General features: G+C 43.2%; 1 protein-coding gene across 9 annotated transcripts in view; it reads left to right on the top strand.

The window, feature by feature from the left end:
• Positions 1–19,283, top strand: part of Aff3 (AF4/FMR2 family member 3) — a 502,697-nt gene that overhangs the window by 74,914 nt on the left and 408,500 nt on the right. Inside the window, exon 1 of one of the 9 annotated variants that reach the window (XM_031367281.1) lies at positions 5,755–5,823. The exons of 7 other annotated variants lie outside the window; for them this stretch is intronic. In XM_031367281.1, coding sequence (XP_031223141.1) covers positions 5,795–5,823 — 29 coding nt within the window. In that variant the 5' untranslated portion in view covers positions 5,755–5,794. Of the gene's footprint in view, positions 1–5,754; positions 5,824–19,283 lie in introns of those variants that run through there. One more of the 9 variants, XM_031367280.1, reaches the window with a different exon arrangement.

Genomic DNA, 19,283 nt, shown 5'->3' with positions numbered 1-19,283 from the left:
GGGTTAAGGGGAGGGTGGGATTATAAAACTTAACCCACCAGAGTATGGTAGACTACAGTACAATATCACTGCCTAAAACTGAAGTTAGGGAATTTATCCTCAGCCTTTGAACCATGAGTGTTAAACTATATCTTAAATTTTGGGGGAAAAAAAAAACCTGCAGTGAGGTCCAACAAAAATTTCTTTTCATTTTAATATTTACTTGATTAAATTGTAATTCAATTTACTTGATTAGCCACGCCAGGTAGTGTGGGAAGAGAACCAAAGGAACCATGCATGATGTCATGAAGAGGAAATGAAGGTAAAATGCCAAGGGCAACCATGAGCAGCTGCTCTGGTAATTCTGAAAGTGCTTCAGATGTGCAGAAATCTATGACGTGCTCCAGACACACTTCCGTATAACAAGACCAAGCAGGTCAATATTTGTGATGTGGTAGATTCTCAGCTCTTGTGGTGTGAATCTCACAGTTAATAACAATGGAAACAGGTCCAGTTGTCTGGGTTTCACAGGAGTATAGTTAACATATACCCTTCTTCCTACTCTGAGGTCCATACATTCTTATGGCTACAACCTTTACGGGTCCTTGTATAACCTAGGCAGTAAGTCCACCTAGTCTGGAACATGGCTCCCTGCCTGCCTCCTCCATCTGTAGCATATTCTCTTAGAGGCTGAGAGGTCACTTAGAGGGCAGTCTAAGCATGGACCTGGCGGCCAACATGCCTCATTCTGTAGTTAAAGCATAAGTGGTTTTGCCAGCCATCCGTCTCCTAGGGCAGAGACTTCTAGTATTCTGCAGCTGTTCCTTTGTTTATATTTAGTAACTAGTGTTAGAAGTGATCATTGTTATGGAGCCCAGCAGGATGGATTCACAATCTGTATGACCTGAAGAATTCCACATCTGTGTAGGGTGTTCTTAAATATATCCTCCCTGGAACCCTGAGATGGACAGAGTGGCTTCATGGGAAAAAGCTGATTTGTGGAGGGGGAAACAGAGAAACACAATTGTGTTGTCATGGAAGTGTCTTCCATTCATTTGGCTGCATCCTGTGAACTTCCTAACACCAACACTGATGCCTGTTTCTTTATTTAACATGTGTGTGTGTACAGGGTGCATACACATGCATGCTTTCGTGTGTGTGTGTGTTCATAGAGGCTGAAATTGATGTCTGGTGACTTCCTTGTTAGCTCTCCCCTTTAGTAACACACTGTCTTTCACAGAACCCAAAGCTCACTAGCCAGGTAAGCCTGGGATCTCTGTCTCTTTCTTATAGATGCTGGGATCATAGGCAGCTGCCAGGCTTGCCTGAGCATCCTAACTCTGCTGCTTAGCCTTGAGAGGCAAGCTGGGATTTCACCCACTGAGTCACCTCCCAGCTCCAACCCCTTCTCATGTGTGCAGCTTCCATAGGAGGCAGAGCATAAAGGTTTTATCTCGTTAGCTCAGGACTTCTGAAGACCACATATCCTCTGCAGATGAATGGAGGGAGAGGCTGCGTGCTCTGTGGTCTGTTTTCTTCAGCTCTAAGGAGCTTGTGTTTGAAGTATGGTGTGATGGAGCCCTCGCTTTCACAGTTGGCCTAGTGCACATCTCACGATTGACATTTTATGCCCTGCTTGCATGATATGCACATGCGGTATGCTCAGAATTTGGACATGTAAGCTCCCTCCCCATATCTCCTATTTCCATTTAAAAGATTTTATTCTTACCAACAATACCTTTTCTTTTTTTAATCTTACGTTTTGTGTGCCTATAGTTCCAGCACTTTGTGAAATTTTTTTTTGTTTCTCTTAAAAGTGGATATGTATTATTAGACCCTTGTTTATGAGAAGAAATTCATCCTTAAACTGCAGTACATTTCAAGTCCGATGTTTTAATGTGACAGTTTCTAAAAGGTTCAGCCATTTTCGGCTTCTTACCTACAGTGCGTTGAGCAGAGCCGCTCCCAGAGTGTGGTTTTGTACATCCCTCTCAGCAGTTAGTTTATTGAGAATCAGATACAGGGGGTGCTCTCATGAAACAAATCTGTTTTATTAGAATTAGCAAGCAGGTTCAGCAGAGATGACACTTTGGGATGCACAAAGATGTGACTGAAGTGGATCTTCAGGGAGTGGAGCTAGGTGTTAAAGATAATTACTTCATTCAGCAAATCTTCGTTGAGCAACTACTATGAACTGACGATTTTCTTATGCGACATAAATGAGCACCGGAGATTGGCAGGCAACAGAGGGTTTTAGGAGCCACGGCTAATTAGAATCAGTCAGAAATGAAGACAAAGCATTTTCTAGGATTGTCATGTGTGGAACAACGTGGAAACAGGGCTAATGATTAGGATCTAGCTTCCAGCCTTTCAATAACTCGTCTGTAGGGTAAATGATGAAGGGTCCGGGGGCTCAGCGTCTAAGTATAAATGAAAGGCTGCACAATTCTGTCTCTGTTGTGAACAAGAAAGTTGACCTGGGGCATAAACACGGCTGCTCCAAAGGAAAAAAAAAAAAGAGAGAAAGAAAAAAAAAGGCATGGATTTTCTAAAAATGCTCAGATTTCTACTTAGAACAATTACAGCAGTGATGTTTTCACATCTGTGAGTCAGACATTTTATATCTGGGAAAGGTTAAGTGTGTGACAACTGCTTATTCTCACATCCACATTAGCTGTTCGCTTGGAGTGTAACCTTTAGATGTACTTAAGGAATCATGCTTTAGTCTGTGTGTGCACGTGTGTGTGTGTGTGTGTGTGTGTGTGTGTGTGTGTGTGTGTGTGTGTTTATAAAACTGCCTAAATACAATCTAGTAACTACAAATCCTGGGATCCCAGAGCTGTTGTCTCCACTTGTTAAAAGTTTCTCCAGTTACTTAATTTTTCCTGTTCTGTCTGGGGTTATCTTAACATTCACTCTAAAGTCTAGAAGAAACAACTCTACAATTATAGAGTTTGAAGCCATTTGCAGCAATTAAAATGATAGAACAGGATGACCCCTCCCTTCCCAGACCCTCTGTGCCTCACAGGATGTTGTATGAGGGAAGTATGGCTGCTTGATACGAAGAAGAGGTGTGTGTGTGTGTGTGTGTGTGTGTGTGTGTGTGTGTGTGTGTTATCATATACCCCAGTATATGAGAATAAACATGAATTTTAAACATTGTAGGTCAAAGAGCTCATATCACGAACTTCTAATAATTATTATCGAAGGGTAGTAAACCACAGGCTTTCTGGTGGTGTATTCGATGTTTAACTGCTTCTTGATTAATTTCAAGGTAATGGGTTGCAATCCTCTTGCACTGGATGTCTGTCCTGTTTGAAGAACAGGGCAAGGATAAAGAGCAGGAAGGGTCAACCATGAACTCTGAGTAAGCCACACTGCTCTCTTTGGGATCAGGCTGGCTCTTTAGCTTGCTTAGGATTGTAGAGAACTGAGTTGTTAAGGGACACTGATTGCTGGATGTAGGCAGCACGCTAGATATTTTACACCTAATTTATTTATATATTTCCAGGGTACAAGTAGGGGAAGATACTATTCTCCTGTTTTACAAATGAATAAGTAGGTTAAGAAATTTATTGGTAGTTACCAAAATTGATCGACTAGCAGTTTGCAGGAAGCTTTAAAATTACAGATTCCTGGTCTTGCCTTTGGAACTTAAGATTTTGAGAGTCTGGTGTGTGAATCTGAGTACTTTTAAAAGAGATCCTTCAGTGGCTTCTCAGTGACATGTTTAGAGAACACACTTGTGTGGGAGATCCATTCTGTCTGAGTTCTGACCTAATGGAATGGAGATTGGTTATAGCATCCTGGCACTTGGGGGTCTTTCAAGGTGGGCCCTCCCTGCCAGCATCCTTCACAGGGCCTCCGAGTGTCCATTGGAAGTAATTGGGAAGAGACAACTGCAGGATTTTTAAGTAGCCAGCTGTCGGTGAACTATTCTGATTACTAGCGAGTTCTGCTTTGGGCAGGCAAGCTCCTGCCTTTGTCTTTCTAGTTTTGAACTCTGGAGCTACCTGGGAGACCTCCAGACCTTTGCGTGGCAGCCCGGCGGCTATTTGAAATAACCAGACTTCTCCCTGTTCAAGTAGTTCCTTCCTAGGTTGTGTTTATGAATCCCTCCTGACCTCCAAACATAAATTTCCCCACAGCCTCCACAAATACATATCAGCCATCCTGCCCCTAGCTTGTCAGGACCTGTGTACTGTGGTCGTGTCTTTCTCATGTTTTTTGTTTGTTTGGTTGGTTTCTGTTTTGTTCCTCCCCTGGATTCCCACTTAATATCCTTTGAATTTTTTTTTTGTTTGTTTATTTTCGTTGTTGCTGTTTTTACATGCCATAGCTAGCTCTGAGTTGATTTTCTGTACCACACGTTTTTGTTTGCCCCAAAGGATCATCCATATTTCAGATCAGAGTCACGATGTCTTAGTGCAGCAGGAACTCAGGCCCTCAGAAGTTAGCTGCGCCACCGTGACCTACAGCCTCGGTTCCATGTAGCTCATGACCTTTCTGCTCTGGGCAGTACAAGGCTGGCTTCAACAGCAGAAGAACCAGTGACTCATGAGCAGTTCCACCACCAGTTCCACCACTGTATTAAAAGCAAACATACTTTTCCTCCTATATTGAGGCCTCCAGCCTCTTGTGTTTAAACTACTTCCCATCCTGTTTGAACTCTCTTTCCTGGAACAAACATTTATTGTAAGTAGTGTAAACAGCTGGCACTCTGTTTGTGTTGACTTTTGTATGTCTCTCCTGGGCCGTTATTTAGTTAGCAGAGAGTTTGGAGACCTCAATTCATGTCTCTACGTTGTCACCAAATGGATAGCTTAGACAAATGTTTTAAATTTCTGGTCCAAGGTTCTCTCATGAAGCAGCTGATAAATACCCTCACCTGCTTTGTGGATATGGCTGTGGAAAGTAGTGGTTACCCAGAGTTTTGCAACATCCAGAGAAATGTGTTACAGGAAGCAATATTATGCTCTTATGAATTATTAATTACCATTATTACACTCGCTGCTGTCAGTTTCTCAGTGAAATTTAGACTCTGTTTCTGCAGTGTGCTATTTAGACTTTGTCGGCGAATTATTATTTTTTTGTCACTGTGTTAGTTTAGACAAGGTAGAATCATTAAAAAAACATTTGCCACATAATTCTGACCTTTTGGAGCACAGACTGACGTACAGAAATAACTCTTGATTAGCTTCCGGTACACTGATGGTCGCGTGTATGGGCTCGCAGTGAGACTCGGGTCTACCTGCTTAGTCCCTCTGTTATCAGGGAGGAAAGAGATGAGAGGCCCTCCGAGGTTTGTTCTCCACTCCTTCCCTGGCAGTAGATTGGACGGAAGGAGTAGAGCTGTATATCCCTCTAGGTGTGGGTAAGGTGTCTGCCTAGCCTCTGGAACAGCACTTTTTAAACTATGAGGGTGAACAGTTACATTTTAATGTTCACTAGGAAAGTGGGAATCACGCCACGCCATGCTTTGCTGGGATTTTGAAGGAGGGGGTGCATGATGTAGAGAGGACTGGTGTCTTGTTGAGTGGGGCTGCCATCTCCGTAGAATCCGAGTTGACAGCGAGAGCCTTTTCACCTTCCATTTCCAGAAGCTCTCGGACCTTTGCTGAGTTCTGGAATCGTCTCATTTTCTTTTCCTGTGACAGACCAATGTTGGACAGTATTTCTCCTCTCTTTGAAGATGTGCTAGGGTTGCATGCGATATAATAGTTACTTTCATGTCTCTGTGTCCACAGTTCCTGACAGAAATAACTGAAGGCTGCAGAAATTTATTTTGGCTCACAGTTTCAAAGGGTTTCAGTCCATGATGGTGAAGAAGGCATGTTGGAACAGGTGGGTTACATGGGGCCAGAGGCTGCTCAGATCACAGCAGCACAGGAAGGGAGAAGCTATAAATGATGGGTAACAGGTAGCAGCTTTCTGCATACTGTAAACCACATGTGAATTATATTTTCTGGGAGTAACAAAGTTAACTCTTGGCTTGACTTTGAGAGTCTCTGAAGTGACCTGCCTCCATCAGACAGGCCCCACATTTTTTTTTGTTTCATTATTTATTTATTTATTTATTTATTTTTTGTTTTTGTTTTTCAAGACAGGGTTTCTCTATGTAGCCCTGGCTATCCTGGAACTCACTCTGTAGACCAGGCTGGCCTCTAACTCAGAAATCCGCCTCCCTCTGCCTCCCAAGTGCTGGGATTAAAGGTGTGGGCCACCACTGCTGGGTCAGGACCCCACATCTTACAGCTTACACAGCCATGAGGCAAGGAATAGAACACCAGCCAGGGGTGGGGGTGGAGAATTGCAGGTGCAAAGAGTAACAATGTTAATTAATACTTCACAAGCAAAAGTTTTGAAGAGCAGAAGGTGCTTCAGAAATGACCCTGTTGCATGGCTCTCTTTTGGAAGGAGTAGAAAGGATATCTTGTTTCTTCAAAGCACTTTGAAAATCAAATGGAGGCTGTTCCCCCTCTTCAGGCATGCAGGTCCTGTGTTCTGAAGCTCTGCTCAGTTGATCTAGTGAAGTCACTACAAGTAAATGGGGTTTTACTGGTCTGCCAGAACCTTCTTCCCTCTGCAGATGGTAACAGGCACATTAAAGTGTAATCAACATCTTGCCACTATATGCCTGCAGTGGGCCAATTAGAATATCTAACAGCCATAAAGGCAGAGTTAATAAAACACATCTAAGAAATGGAAATAAGATTACAAGTGTCATTTTGGCCTCTATTCAGATGGCATGGAGACTAAGCCCAGGCCATGTCCAGTGTCTTTTTGCCCAAGTCTTATGTAAAATGGGGTATCTTCCTCCCCACCTATAATGTATTCTATTTTAAATTTTGACATAGGGAAAGTTTAGAATTCAGCTTAAAGTTTAGGATTCAGCTTGAAAAGGAATAGCAAAGTGAGTATCATTATAATTCCTCCATCTCTCACCATTTCTCCCTTTAAGACAGTCCTATGGAAGTTCTGCTCCATTCTCCTCATGAGCCACAATGCCAGAAACATCTGGAGGGATGCTTTTATTTTAACCATGAGTGAACTACTGTTTAGCAACATTGACCATACGCACACTTCTTGGAAAGTCTACTACTCTGTAATTGCCTGCCTTTCTTTTTCTGGCGTAACTGTTGTATATAGGCCCTGACTTATACAAGTGTGCTTTGTAATGATGGCAGCTGTCTGCTGATGTGTTTGGAGAACCTACGGAATCTTCTTGGAAACTCTTTTATGTTTAATTTTAGACAGATGACGTCAGAGGCTGAGTTACTTGAAGATAATGCATTTGGAAGCAACTCACCAATGGCACTATGTGTATCGAGTTTTGTGTTTTTAAAAGATCCTAATATATCTTTTGAGAATAGTTTTTTGAATGGAAGAACAAAAATACCCTATAGTAGGTGGATAAGAAAGGCTGAAGGCGTCTGGTTGCAGGGTTTTGTCTCCCCCCCCCCCAGATTATTTTATCATTAGTTGTAGAATACATATTTTAAGCACAGTTGTCAGCTAAATTAAACTAAATATTATTTAGTGCACAATACTTTTCAATTAAAGTAAATGTGTTTTAAGAAGGCAACAGTTATGTGTTATGGATCTCTCTCTGCTGGATTTTCTTTCAGAGCTGCTGGTATTTCAATCCATTTTTCCATAAACACACACTTCCTCCTTGTGTTTCCGTATTCCTTTATGACTAAGAAGCACAGGATTTGATCAGCTTTATTAACAATAAGTAATGGAGTGCCCTCTTTCACGCCAACCCTTATTTTATTGTGTATCAGCTTGTAGACATTTGGCTATCTGGACAAGCCATCATTTATATCCTTTTAAAAAATATTTATTGCCTCCCTGACTAATTGCTTTTTATGTGACTTAAAGCTTTTTGCATCAGTGCCATTTGTTAAAACACAGCCAGAAGCAGGCAAAGCAGTCCCATTTTTCAAAAATTTAGTGTCATTTTTATAGACAAATAACACTTGTAAATGATGGATAATAGCCAGCAGGATGCAGCATGGTGTAAACGCGCGTGAATTATATTTTCTGGGAGTTAGAAGGTTAACTCGTCTAGGAACTAATTGAAAAGCTTTATGGTAAATGCAAAATGCTGTGTGCACATTATCGACACAACTTAAACCAGCTGAAAAAGGGGTTTTCCTTCCCTGGGGTATCATTCATTATCCCACCCTCTTTTCTGGCTAGCTGCTATTATAGAAGAGTATCTAATCATAATGTATCTATAGATTTTTTTTTTAAAACTGAAGCCCCTGTCACGGGCTCTTTATGAGGTTCTGGCGGATGAGTGCTTCTCCATTAGACGGTAGAGGTAAGCATGGACACCACACTGATTGCTGAGTAATGATAACGTTTCCTATTGGTGGAGGCCGTGTTTTCCAGTCTTGCTGTGGTTTCGGGCCCTAGGGAAACAGATGAGGAGGGCATAGGCTTGGTTTCTTCTATAGCTGCTGATAGAGAGGTGAGAGGAATTTATTAACAACTTTATCAAGGAAAGATAACTCAGGTTCCTTTCTCTCTGTGCCAGGCGATAGTGTTGAGTCAGAACATGCCATCTTAGTAGCAAGTAATATGTTCAGCCAAGCTAGGCAGGGTGGCACATGCCTTTAATCCCAGCACTTGGGAGGCAGAGCCAGGTGGATCTCTGTGAGTCTGAGGCCAGCCTGGTCTACAGAGTGTGAGTTCCAGGACAGTGGGCTACATAGTGAGATCCTGTCTCAGGACAAATGAATGAACAACGAACAAACAGTTCAGTCTGTTGTTAATATGTGGATGAGAACTTCAGAAATGTCGCTTGATGGAAGGTAAGACCTGGCTCGTTCAGTTAAGCTGTAGTCGTGGGCATCCACTTTGAGGGTGTCAGGAGAAATGGCTTCAGTGTCCCGTATATCTCCGCCATGTTCTAGCTGTTCTTTCCTGTTAGTGCTTGGAATGAGAGCGAGGAAAGTAAGGTAATGGTAGAAACAGAATGTCCTCAAGGACTGATGTGGGTTTCTGGTGCCTTTAAGTCTCACAGTAGGCCTGCTTTATTTACTCTGACTAATATGTATGGCTTCACTTCTTTCAGTGCTCCTGGGAATGTTTATTATCTTCTTAAATACTCTGCTCTCTTTATCCTCCCTCAGAATCTGATCAGGCATCTTTTAGCACTTCCTGTCCTTCTCCTCACCTAGACTGACTGGTGCTCCCCACCTATGCTGATTGGTGCTTCCCACCTAGGTTGACTGGTGCTTCCCACCTAGATTGACTGGTGCTTCCCACCTAGGTTGATTTGGACTCCCCACCTAGGCTGACTCGTGCTCCCTACCTAGGTTGACTAGTGCTTCCCACCTAGGCTGACTAGTGCTCCCTACCTAGGTTGACTAGTGCTCCCCACCTAGGCTGACTAGTGCTCCCCACCTAGGCTGACTAGTGCTCCCCACATAGGTTGATTTGGACTCCCCACCTAGGCTGACTAGTGCTCCCTACCTAGGTTGACTAGTGCTCCCCACCTAGGCTGACTCGTGCTCCCTACCTAGGTTGACTAGTGCTCCCCACCTAGGCTGACTAGTGCTCCCCACCTAGGCTGACTAGTGCTCCCCACCTAGGTTGATTTGGACTCCCCACCTAGGCTTCCTCGTGCTCCCTACCTAGGTTGACTGGTGCTCCCCATCTAGGTTGACTTAACTTTCTATGTTTGTTCCTTGTTTCCCAGAATTGCCTCTGGGATCCCCATCTTCTGGTCACCCATTAGCTTTGGCTAAATGTGCTATAGAATCTGCTAGCAAATTTTTAGTTTGAATAACTTCCAAGCCTTTGTTTAATTGACTCAGTTTGACTAGAAGTGGTGAGAGACTGAAGAAAAAGACAGACACGCAGAAAGCTGGGGTTGGGCGGACTGGGTGGGTTCTTTGATGGAGAAGCCATACTCCCCTGGAAGCTCAACATGCTTATTACATGGAATTGAGCAGAGAGCCAGGGTTATTACACACAGCAGAATCATAGCCCCACGGTTATTGCAGATCAACAAGGAGGCTGGTTAAGGTTATACAGTTGGATCAACAGACAGACTTAGCTAATCTTTGTAGAACCGTTTTTAGGGGAGCGGTTTTCAGGCCCTACACGTACAGGGGGAAAAGCGAACATTTTCTACACACACTGACAACATCCAAACACAGACCAGAGAGGAAGCCTTTACAATCTCCTCTGACCTTCACTTCAGGAAGGACTGCGCTTCGCTTTTCTCATGGATCTGAGGCTCAGTCCCTGACAAGCCTATCCCGCTCTCAGCAGCACACATTCATTCAAGACTTAGTTCACTCAGGGCTTCCTCCACGCTCCACAAATGACCAGAGAAGTTTTGTTATTGTTGTTGTATGTCTGCTTAAAATGTTTATTGACTTCTTGTAAATTTGACCTGTTCCTTTCTTTAAAGAATTGTGGTAAAAACCACATTACAGAAAATCTGCCATCTCGGCCGCTTCTTATACATACAATTCAGTGAATGCTGTTCATATGATTGTGGAACCAATGGCTACAACTCTTCTCAGTTTGCATAACTGAACCTGGCCATCTTTTCCTCATTTTTAATTAAGATTTTTTTGGGGGCGGGGTTTGAGACAGGGTTTCTCTGTATAGCCCTGGCTATCCTGGAACTCTCTCTGTAGACCAGGCTGGCCTCTAACTCAGAAATCCACCTGCCTCTGCCTCCCATGTGCTGGGATTAAAGGTGTATACCACCATTGCCCGGCTAATTAAGAATTTTTTAATTGACATAATGGTATGCATTTATGGGATGCCGTGTGATGTTTAAATACATATATACATCATGTAAGTTTTAAGTGAGGATAAATATATCTCCTCTAACGCCATTTCTTTGTGATGAAAACATTCCAAATCTCTTCTGGCTTTCTTGAAATACTCAGAACGCTATTGTGTGACCTCTAGACACTGCACCAGAAACCAGAACCCAGCTGCTCTCTAACTGAAACCCTGTGCAACTAAGCAGCCTTCCGTCTATCCTGTCTTCCTTGTGCCTGGTCATTGTTTTTGGTAGTCATCTCTATCTGGTTGTCTTTGAAATTCTGTCTCTTGCTTCTTTAGTGTTTCGTGTGTGTCTATTTTGTATTCTGAATCCAGTAACTGGAACATCTGAAGTCTATGGAGCATCACATCTGTGCTTTGTTATTTCCTTGGACTCTCCTCCTTGTTGGAACATCACATCTGTGCTTTGTTATTTCCTTGGACTCTCTTCCTTGCTGGTGTTTTTTGGTTCCTATATATTTTGAGTAAACCTTAATTTTGAGCTCATCTTAGATTGATCTTAATCTAGAGAAAATGCCGTGGACCCTAAGTCATAGGTGCTTTTCTCAGACCACTTGCATTTGGTTAGGAAAGAAGTCATGCTGTGTCTTGGGCCATATGAGAGCCTTACAGATGTTGAGATGTAATCTAGGACCACCTGATCATTGACTGTAGGCTCCAGTTCCCATTTGTGTCTGAGTGAGCATCCACAGTGAAGCCCTCATTCTTGTGCTCACCACCCTGGTATTATTGTTGCTTTCTATTAGACCCCATTTCAGGGTTTTCTTTTTTCTCTTCTCACTGATCTCAATGAAACAATAATAGTTTTTAAACCCAAGTTCTGGTTGGCTTACTGGTCGACCCCGGAGTATTTTAGCCATCTGTACTTCTGGAAGGCTAAGCTGGATTAAAGGGAGATTCACAAGGGCAGTCTTAGAGCTCCTCTGCTGGGCCTGGGAAACTTTTGCCTTGTCTTCTCCTGTCTCTCCCAGCTTTAGATTTTGTAGAATTACCTAAGGAGGAGTCTCTGGCAAGATGAGCTCAGTTGGAGACCTTTCCATCAGTATTACATCTGCTTCCCCTGATTAAGGGGCCATTGCTCCACCTGGGGTTTGGAATCAGGTGCAGTATTCTCCAGCCTCAGCCTTGTAAGAATGTACAGGGTGAGCAGCGTCCTTTATCATGGGATCCTCCCCCATCCTCCCCTTTTTTTCTGATCTGCAATCAGCTAGCCTGGGATGAATTGCTGACATCCTGTGAAAGTCAGTTTTTATATACATTAGAAATATTTTTAATTTTATGAGTGTCTTGCCTGTATGTATGTATTTGTATATTTATTTGTGCATATCACATGTGTGCAGTGCATGGATATGCAAGGAGCCAGTGTCTGATTCCCTGGAAATGTATAGGTGTTAGCCAAAACGTGGTGCTGAGAAGTAAACCTAGGTCCTTTGTAAGAGCAGCCAGGGCTCTTAACTGCCGAGAAATCTCTGCAGCCCTGTCTTGATGTATATCTTGATTCCTTTGGAGGAAGTCTTCCTTGCCCCTTGTGAGTCTGGAAAATAAGAACAATGAGCTGAGAACCATCAGATCCCCTGCATGATCACAAACACTCAATGTCTTTTTGGAATGTTTTACTTTTATTTAGAAACTTAACAAGCTGTTCTTTGAGAATTTTACCCATGTATACAAAGAATCACGATCATATTCTCTTCCCTGCTTGCCTTTTCAGCTCCTCCCAGAACCTCCAACATGTCCCTCTTCCAACTTGATGTCCTCCTGCATCCAATTAATACTTCTTATACACATATGGATATGTGCCATCCTGTAGAGCATGAGCAACTCACCAGTGACCACAAACCCTTAGCCACCATGATCTGCCCATGACTCCTCAGCTAGGAGGAGTAGCTAGCTGGGTACCAAGTCCCCACAAGGCGCCTCCCTCCCTGTCCATGCCAGGAGGTTGACTGGCTTGATCTTGTTCAGGTCCTAGCCTGTGTTATATTTTTTTTAAGTCAGTATGCTGCAGTGGTCTAGATAGCAACAGGGCAATGTGTGTATACAGCAGTTCCTCCTTTGAGGTGGTGTCTCCAGCTTCCTTTCTGCACCTTCTGACTCCGTTCTGGAGAGCAGAATGTCACCTGAGATGAGAAAGCCGCATCTCGATCAATCCTTCTCCAGTTTGGTGATTGGAATTGGCATCGGTGTACTGCAGCTTTGGTGGGAAGAGATGAGAAGAGTCCTCCACTTTTGTTGCTTTATCTTAAAACTCATAAGGGCAGTCTTGCGAGGAGCGAGGTGCATGGTGCCAAGCACCTGTCGGTGCTCCTTCACAGTGCCAAGCCCACCGAGTCTGAGAAAGTGTCATAGTCAGTGAAGGTACTGTGGCTATTGCATAGTCATCAGTGAAAGTACTGTGACTATTGCAAAGTCATCAGTGAAGGTACTGTGGCTATTGCATAGTCAGTGAAGGTACTGTGGCTATTGCTGGATGTGATGGAGTTCGGAACAGCAAAAGATAGTGTGGACATAACGTTTTGAGACTCACAGATCACTTTGGTCAATGTTATTGAACCAACCTTGTTTCCTTAGCTGTGACCAACATGCACTTGAGGGTGAGGGGTATACCAGAGTACCATGCACTCTATCTGCAAATAAAAATATTTCAACAGGTTTCCCATGGCTCTGTGAAAGAGATGTGTGAATGTTAGTGTTATATATATTTTGGCAAAGCCTTTGACTATCTTATAGGAGAGACAAACGAGGTTGAGAAGGAAGGGTCACACCATGAAGTATATTAGCCTCCAAGTTTGAAGGCCTGGCTGTTGGAGCCAAATTTTCTAGCTGTGAATCCCGGTTTTCTCCCCTAGCTCTGTGACTTTGGGTAAGCTGGCCTTCCTGGGGCTCAGTATCTGCCTATTGAAGTGGTTCTGAGGAGGGCTGGTATTGCACATGTGGGTCTCCTCGGCCTTGGCCCTCTTGCTATTACAGCCAGCAGTCATTGTTCCCTCCCCTGCCCAGGTGACTGGATGGTACAGGTCTGCAGATAGCACAAAGCTGAGCACGTTCAGATGACACTGTGCTCAGAGGTCAGGGCTGAAATGAGCAAGGACAGAGGACATGCCTCCTGAGTTGTTTGGGAGGGCTGCCTTCACTCGTGCGTGCCAGCCTGACAGTCTGAGTGAGGCATGTTTAATTTGTTGACCTGCAGAGCATAATTTATTTGTTGAGGTTGTTCTCTTCTGTGCTCTCTGCCAGATAGCTTGCCATTGCTCACTGCTCTTCCCTCTTGTGAGGCCTCTGTGCTGGACCCTGGCTTGTGGTTTTCCTCCATGGCATATGATCTCTCTGCTGAGTTTACATCCACACGGAAGCCTTGATTGGGGTCACTTTGGGGTCACCTTGGAGTCATATGGGAGTCACATCAAGGTCACGTTGCCCCCCCCCCTTTCACCATTGCTTCTTCATTAATTCACTCTGGGTCTGGAAAAAGATGGCTGTATGCAGTGTTTATTTTAAAAATAGCTATTTGTACTGAGATCTAATGCACACCGTAGAACTCATCTGTGCCATAAATACACACCTTAGTGGTTTGGGCAGAGATGTTTGCAGCCGTTACCACGATCACTTTTAGAATATATTCCTGACTTCACTGTTTCATCCCTGCCAGCAGTGTGTGTGTGTTCCCTTACACAGCGTCTCTGAGGCATGTTCATTATCTATCTTTCTGAGGACAGGTAGCCTAGTATCGAGTTATTGAGTGTCTCATTATGATATTGATTTGCATCTCACCTATGACTCGTGATAGTGAGCACCTTTGTATGTATTTATTGGCTGTTGATAAATCTTTAGAGAAATGTCTCTATAAGCCTTTTGCCTGGCTTAGGTTGGTTATTTTTTATTATTGTGTGATAACAATTCTTTATAGAATCCTTACTTGATGCTCTTGCTGGGGAGCCAGGTTTGTTTCCTAGCATCCACACACAGGCTTAGAGCTCTCTGTAACTCTAGTTCCAGGGGATTTGATGCTCTGTTTTGGCTTTTAAGAGTACCAGGCATACACACACGTTGCACAAACAGGCAGGCAAAAGCTCACACACATAAAAATAGAAGAGTAAATCCTTTGGCTGGAGAGACCATTCAGTGGTTAAAGAGCAGTGGCTGATCTTCCAGAGAACCTAGGTTCAATTCCCATCACCTATGTGGTGGCTCACAACTGTCTCGTGACTCCAGTCTCAGGAGATCTATTGCCTTCTTCTGGCTTCCTTGGGTACTGCATATTTATGGACCTTAGAAATGCATGCAGGCAAAACATCCATATGTATAAATTTTCAAAATAAATACATAAAAGAAAAAGGAAAAAGGAAAAAGGAAAAAAGATTCATATATTGCTAGGGATGGTAGGACATGAGCTTACATAAGACCTTGGGAGGCAAAAGAGAGGCTGATGTCGAGAGGCTGACGTCTGTAAGTCTGAGACCAGCCAAAGCTATATAGTGAGACTCCTGTCTCAAACAAAAACTTTTTAATATATTCTGTTTTTATAAGATATGGTTTGCACATAATTTTCTTCTATTATATGTATTCCTTTTCATTACATATATGTGTATACATAAATACATATCTACATGCACATATATATATGTATATACTCATATCTATCTATCTATCTAACTATCTATCTATCCATCCACACACACACCACACACCACACACACACACACACACACACATATATATAACAGGCAGAGATCAGTGGACACAGCCTTGGCCCCTGCCTTTCACCTGGGTTGAGACAGGATCTTACACTGTTTGCTGCATACACCAGGCTAGTTGACCCTTAAGTTTTCAGGTGTTCTTCTGTCCTTGACTCCCATCCCAGGACACTGAAATTGCAGACTCATAATCTGAACTTTGCATCTGACTTCTTGTGGGCTCTGGGGACCTTAGTCTGCCTTCCTGCAAAGCAAGCCCCTCAGCCCCACTTTCACTTTTAAACATTACTCTTTGATAAGTAGTTTAATTTTATTAAAACCATCTTGGTTCTTTTTTGTTACTATGGCATTGTGCATTGTATCTATGAAAGCTTGGTTGATCAAGGCAACAAAGATCTACTTTGTTACAATTTTATGACTTACCTTTCAGTCTAAGACTGTTGAATTAATTTTTATACCTGGTTTGAGGAAGAGATCTTTTGCTTTCCCGCCAAGGGGTCTGTGATTTGAGTCTAGACTAGACCATGGTGAATGTGTGCCTGGGTCACGCACAGTACATCTTTGAGTATGAAGTCTCTGATACAGTCTTCTGGAAGCATTACACATGATCTTGCATTTTCATCTAGAGAAGCATACTAGATGTGATTTTTGTCATGAAAGGCAAGAGCACATGTAGAAGCCCTTGCACGATTCCTCTAGACAGTGCCTGCACTACTTGCATGACCTAACTGGTGTCCTTTCTTCATGGGCACAATCACTGTGAGCTACCAGTGCCTGAGTTGGTACAGTAAGCCTTAGACATTAGTATGCTGAGAAGGTCGATGGAGTCTCAGGGCTCCTTACACAGGTTACTATTTCATCCTGTTGCATGTGGACATGCAGTTGGTCCGTTATAGTCTACTGAGTAACATATACGTAGCAAAGATAAATTAAACTCCCAAAAAACCTAGGGACGGTGATATCTTATGCAAGATCATATGTACAGTGGATACATGGACTAGGCTTGGAGTCCAAGTTTAGGAATTTGAAGATGTTCTCCCCTTGGAATTCAAGATGATTCCAAGTGAACCTCACAAACTATATGATGTATATGTGCATGATGTATACCTGCATGATGCATACCTGCTTCAAGCTGCTGTCATTGTGCACACTGTGTGTTATATTGTATAAAAAAAAACAGCTATCAGTCCACGACCTTTACCCAACTCTGCTGGTTTAATCAACAAAGTTTATACATGGTTGTATAGATACACGTATACATTATATTTAGTTCTTATGTTGAGGCTTTTGTTTTTAAATTGAAAACAGAACTGGGCCATCTTTATGAAAACTAGTAATTAAAAAGAGAGACCTTGAGGGTACTGTGGATATAGACGATCCATGGCACATGTGGTTCCTGTCTTTCCCCATTGTATCTCTGGTTTAGTCCTCTGGGCCTCAGTTTCTCCTAGGGTTGTTGAGAACAATGCATGGCCTAACATTTGTGAACGGGCCTGTCATTACTGAACACCAGAGTTGATAACTGCTGCCATTTCTGACTGGTCCCAACTGCTAGCTCTCATTTCTTTCTTCCTGTGGGGTTCCTTTTCTGGTGTCCAGTTTGAATATACCTTTGATCTATCTTTGTCTTGACTCTGCAGTATGGTTTACTGGAGCAATTTAAGAATTTAATTTTTCTCCATTTGGTGGTTGTGGTGGTGGCAATAGGTTTCCAAGGGATCCACAAGGGATGGTAGTTAGTGTCTATTCTGAAGCGACAGATTCCAAGGGGCCTGTAGAGCCATGTCTCTTCCTGTCAGAGCACCTCAGCATCTGGAAATGCAGGCTGCTTCTTTCCTGTGGGAGGCTTGCAAGCAAGCATCTCAGCTCTCCAGTGCACCTAAGGATTTTCTCCGTAACCTGAGAGGAGCTTGACAGTGTTGTAAGGAGTTTACACCCAGGAGCAAGAGCTTGGAGAGAGAGGAAGTGGCTCTGAGGAAAGAGGAAGGGCAGACTGTACCAAGAGGAGGATGCAGTTGCCATGGTGCTGTGGAGGACACAGAGGATGGTAACGATATTGATAAGAAAATTACCAATAAAAAATGGTAGCATCTGTTGAGCATGTACTGTGCGATACGTCCTACACAAAGTGCTCAATCACGCATCTAATCATTTCATAGGCACAGAGACGCTGTAGAGCAAAACCAAGCATTAGATTAAAGAATTTATTTCAAGGTCACCCTGCTGGTAAATGGCAGATGTAGGCATTTCAACAGAGATGCCTTTTTTATTCTTGAGCACGCGAGAGACAGGAAGCCTGTGATACATTTCACTGTTTCTCCTGCTTTGCTGTGCAACCAGCTGTTCACACAGGGCACTTGAGGGCTCTGCTGATGGTTACCCCAGGGCAAAGGCATGTGCAAGACTGTCCCGGGCAAGCCATGGATAGTCACATGTTAGATAGCAATTTTCAAACAATTATTTTTGAAGCCAAAGTAACCCCAGTGACATAGGCTTATTTGGAACAGATGGTATATTGTAAACAGATGAGGAAAGGAAACAGAACTGCTGGACTCCTATTTGAACCTTGTCAACTTTATCAGGAAAATGATCTCTGCTTTGGAAAGGGCAGAGTAAACATGCTTAGGAGAAATTAAAGCCTGAGATAGGGAAGATAATGAGAGTTGCTAAAAAATGCATTTGTGTCTCTTGGGCAGGGGATGATCTTGGAGATGTGATTGTACAGCCATTAAGACAATGCTTTGTGACTCAAGGAAAATAGTACTCCAGAAGACGGGAAATTATTTCAAGCAGTGTGTCCCACAAGGGGGAAAAAACGTGCTTTAGGAACTACAGATGGGCAAGGGCTTGTCCAATTCTGGTGAAATTCTAGAAGCAGTATTGAGCTGGTGTTTGATATGTAAGACTGTAATGGGAAGTGGCCGGAGTTCTTCTCAGAACAAGGTATGTCCTTGTTTACATGGGATCCTTAATGTAATACATGGAGGGAGTAGCGGGGAGATGGAGGGAAGGAGGAGGGAGGGGAGGAGGGAGGGAAGGAGAGAGAGAGAGAGAGAGAGAGAGAGAGAGAGAGAGAGAGAGAGAGAGAGAGAGAGAGAGAGAGAGAAAGTATTGATCTCGCCATACCATTTGAGAGTCTCCCATGTCATGGACAAGAAGAAGTGTGAGCTAGGTAGCTCATATAGTTCGATACATCTGTTTGCCTAGCAGCCACTTCTAAGTGGATAATGATTGGATCGATCCACACACTGTAGACCGGGAGCCATGTACAGCCCACCACTTACCTTTGTAAATAAAGTTTTATTGGGACATAGTTTACATTTATTCACTCACCTATTATCTTCAGCAGCTTTCACTCTACCATGGCAGGGATGAGCAGCTGTTGCAAAGATTACTTGTGCTTCAAACCCTAAAATATTTACTCTGTGGATCTTTAAAAATTGTTTTCTGGCCAACAGCTTAAATAGGACGCTGGTTTCTGCTAGAAATACTTTAAAAGTTTTTATTGATGCTCTGGTTTCGTTTCTCTTTACACCTAGCTCCCATGTTTAACAATAGAGCAAGGCTTCTTGAATTTGGGCCTGGCATGATCGTGGCTTGCAGTGAGAGCTGGAGACCCCTTAGCATGGAGGAAGTTGCTATAGAGACAACTGCAAGAGGCCGGGTACCACCTCGGCTTTCTGTTAGAGCCCACTATATGTAAACCATCTCTATGGAGAGAAGCAACATGGTTGTGCTTTAGATGAGGGAGTCGGGACTGCAAAAGTTTCGATGCTAAAATAGTAAAGA

Source organism: Mastomys coucha, unplaced genomic scaffold, assembly GCF_008632895.1.
Source record: "Mastomys coucha isolate ucsf_1 unplaced genomic scaffold, UCSF_Mcou_1 pScaffold14, whole genome shotgun sequence".
Classification (NCBI taxonomy): domain Eukaryota; kingdom Metazoa; phylum Chordata; class Mammalia; order Rodentia; family Muridae; genus Mastomys; species Mastomys coucha.
This window is presented reverse-complemented; position numbering and strand designations above follow the sequence as displayed.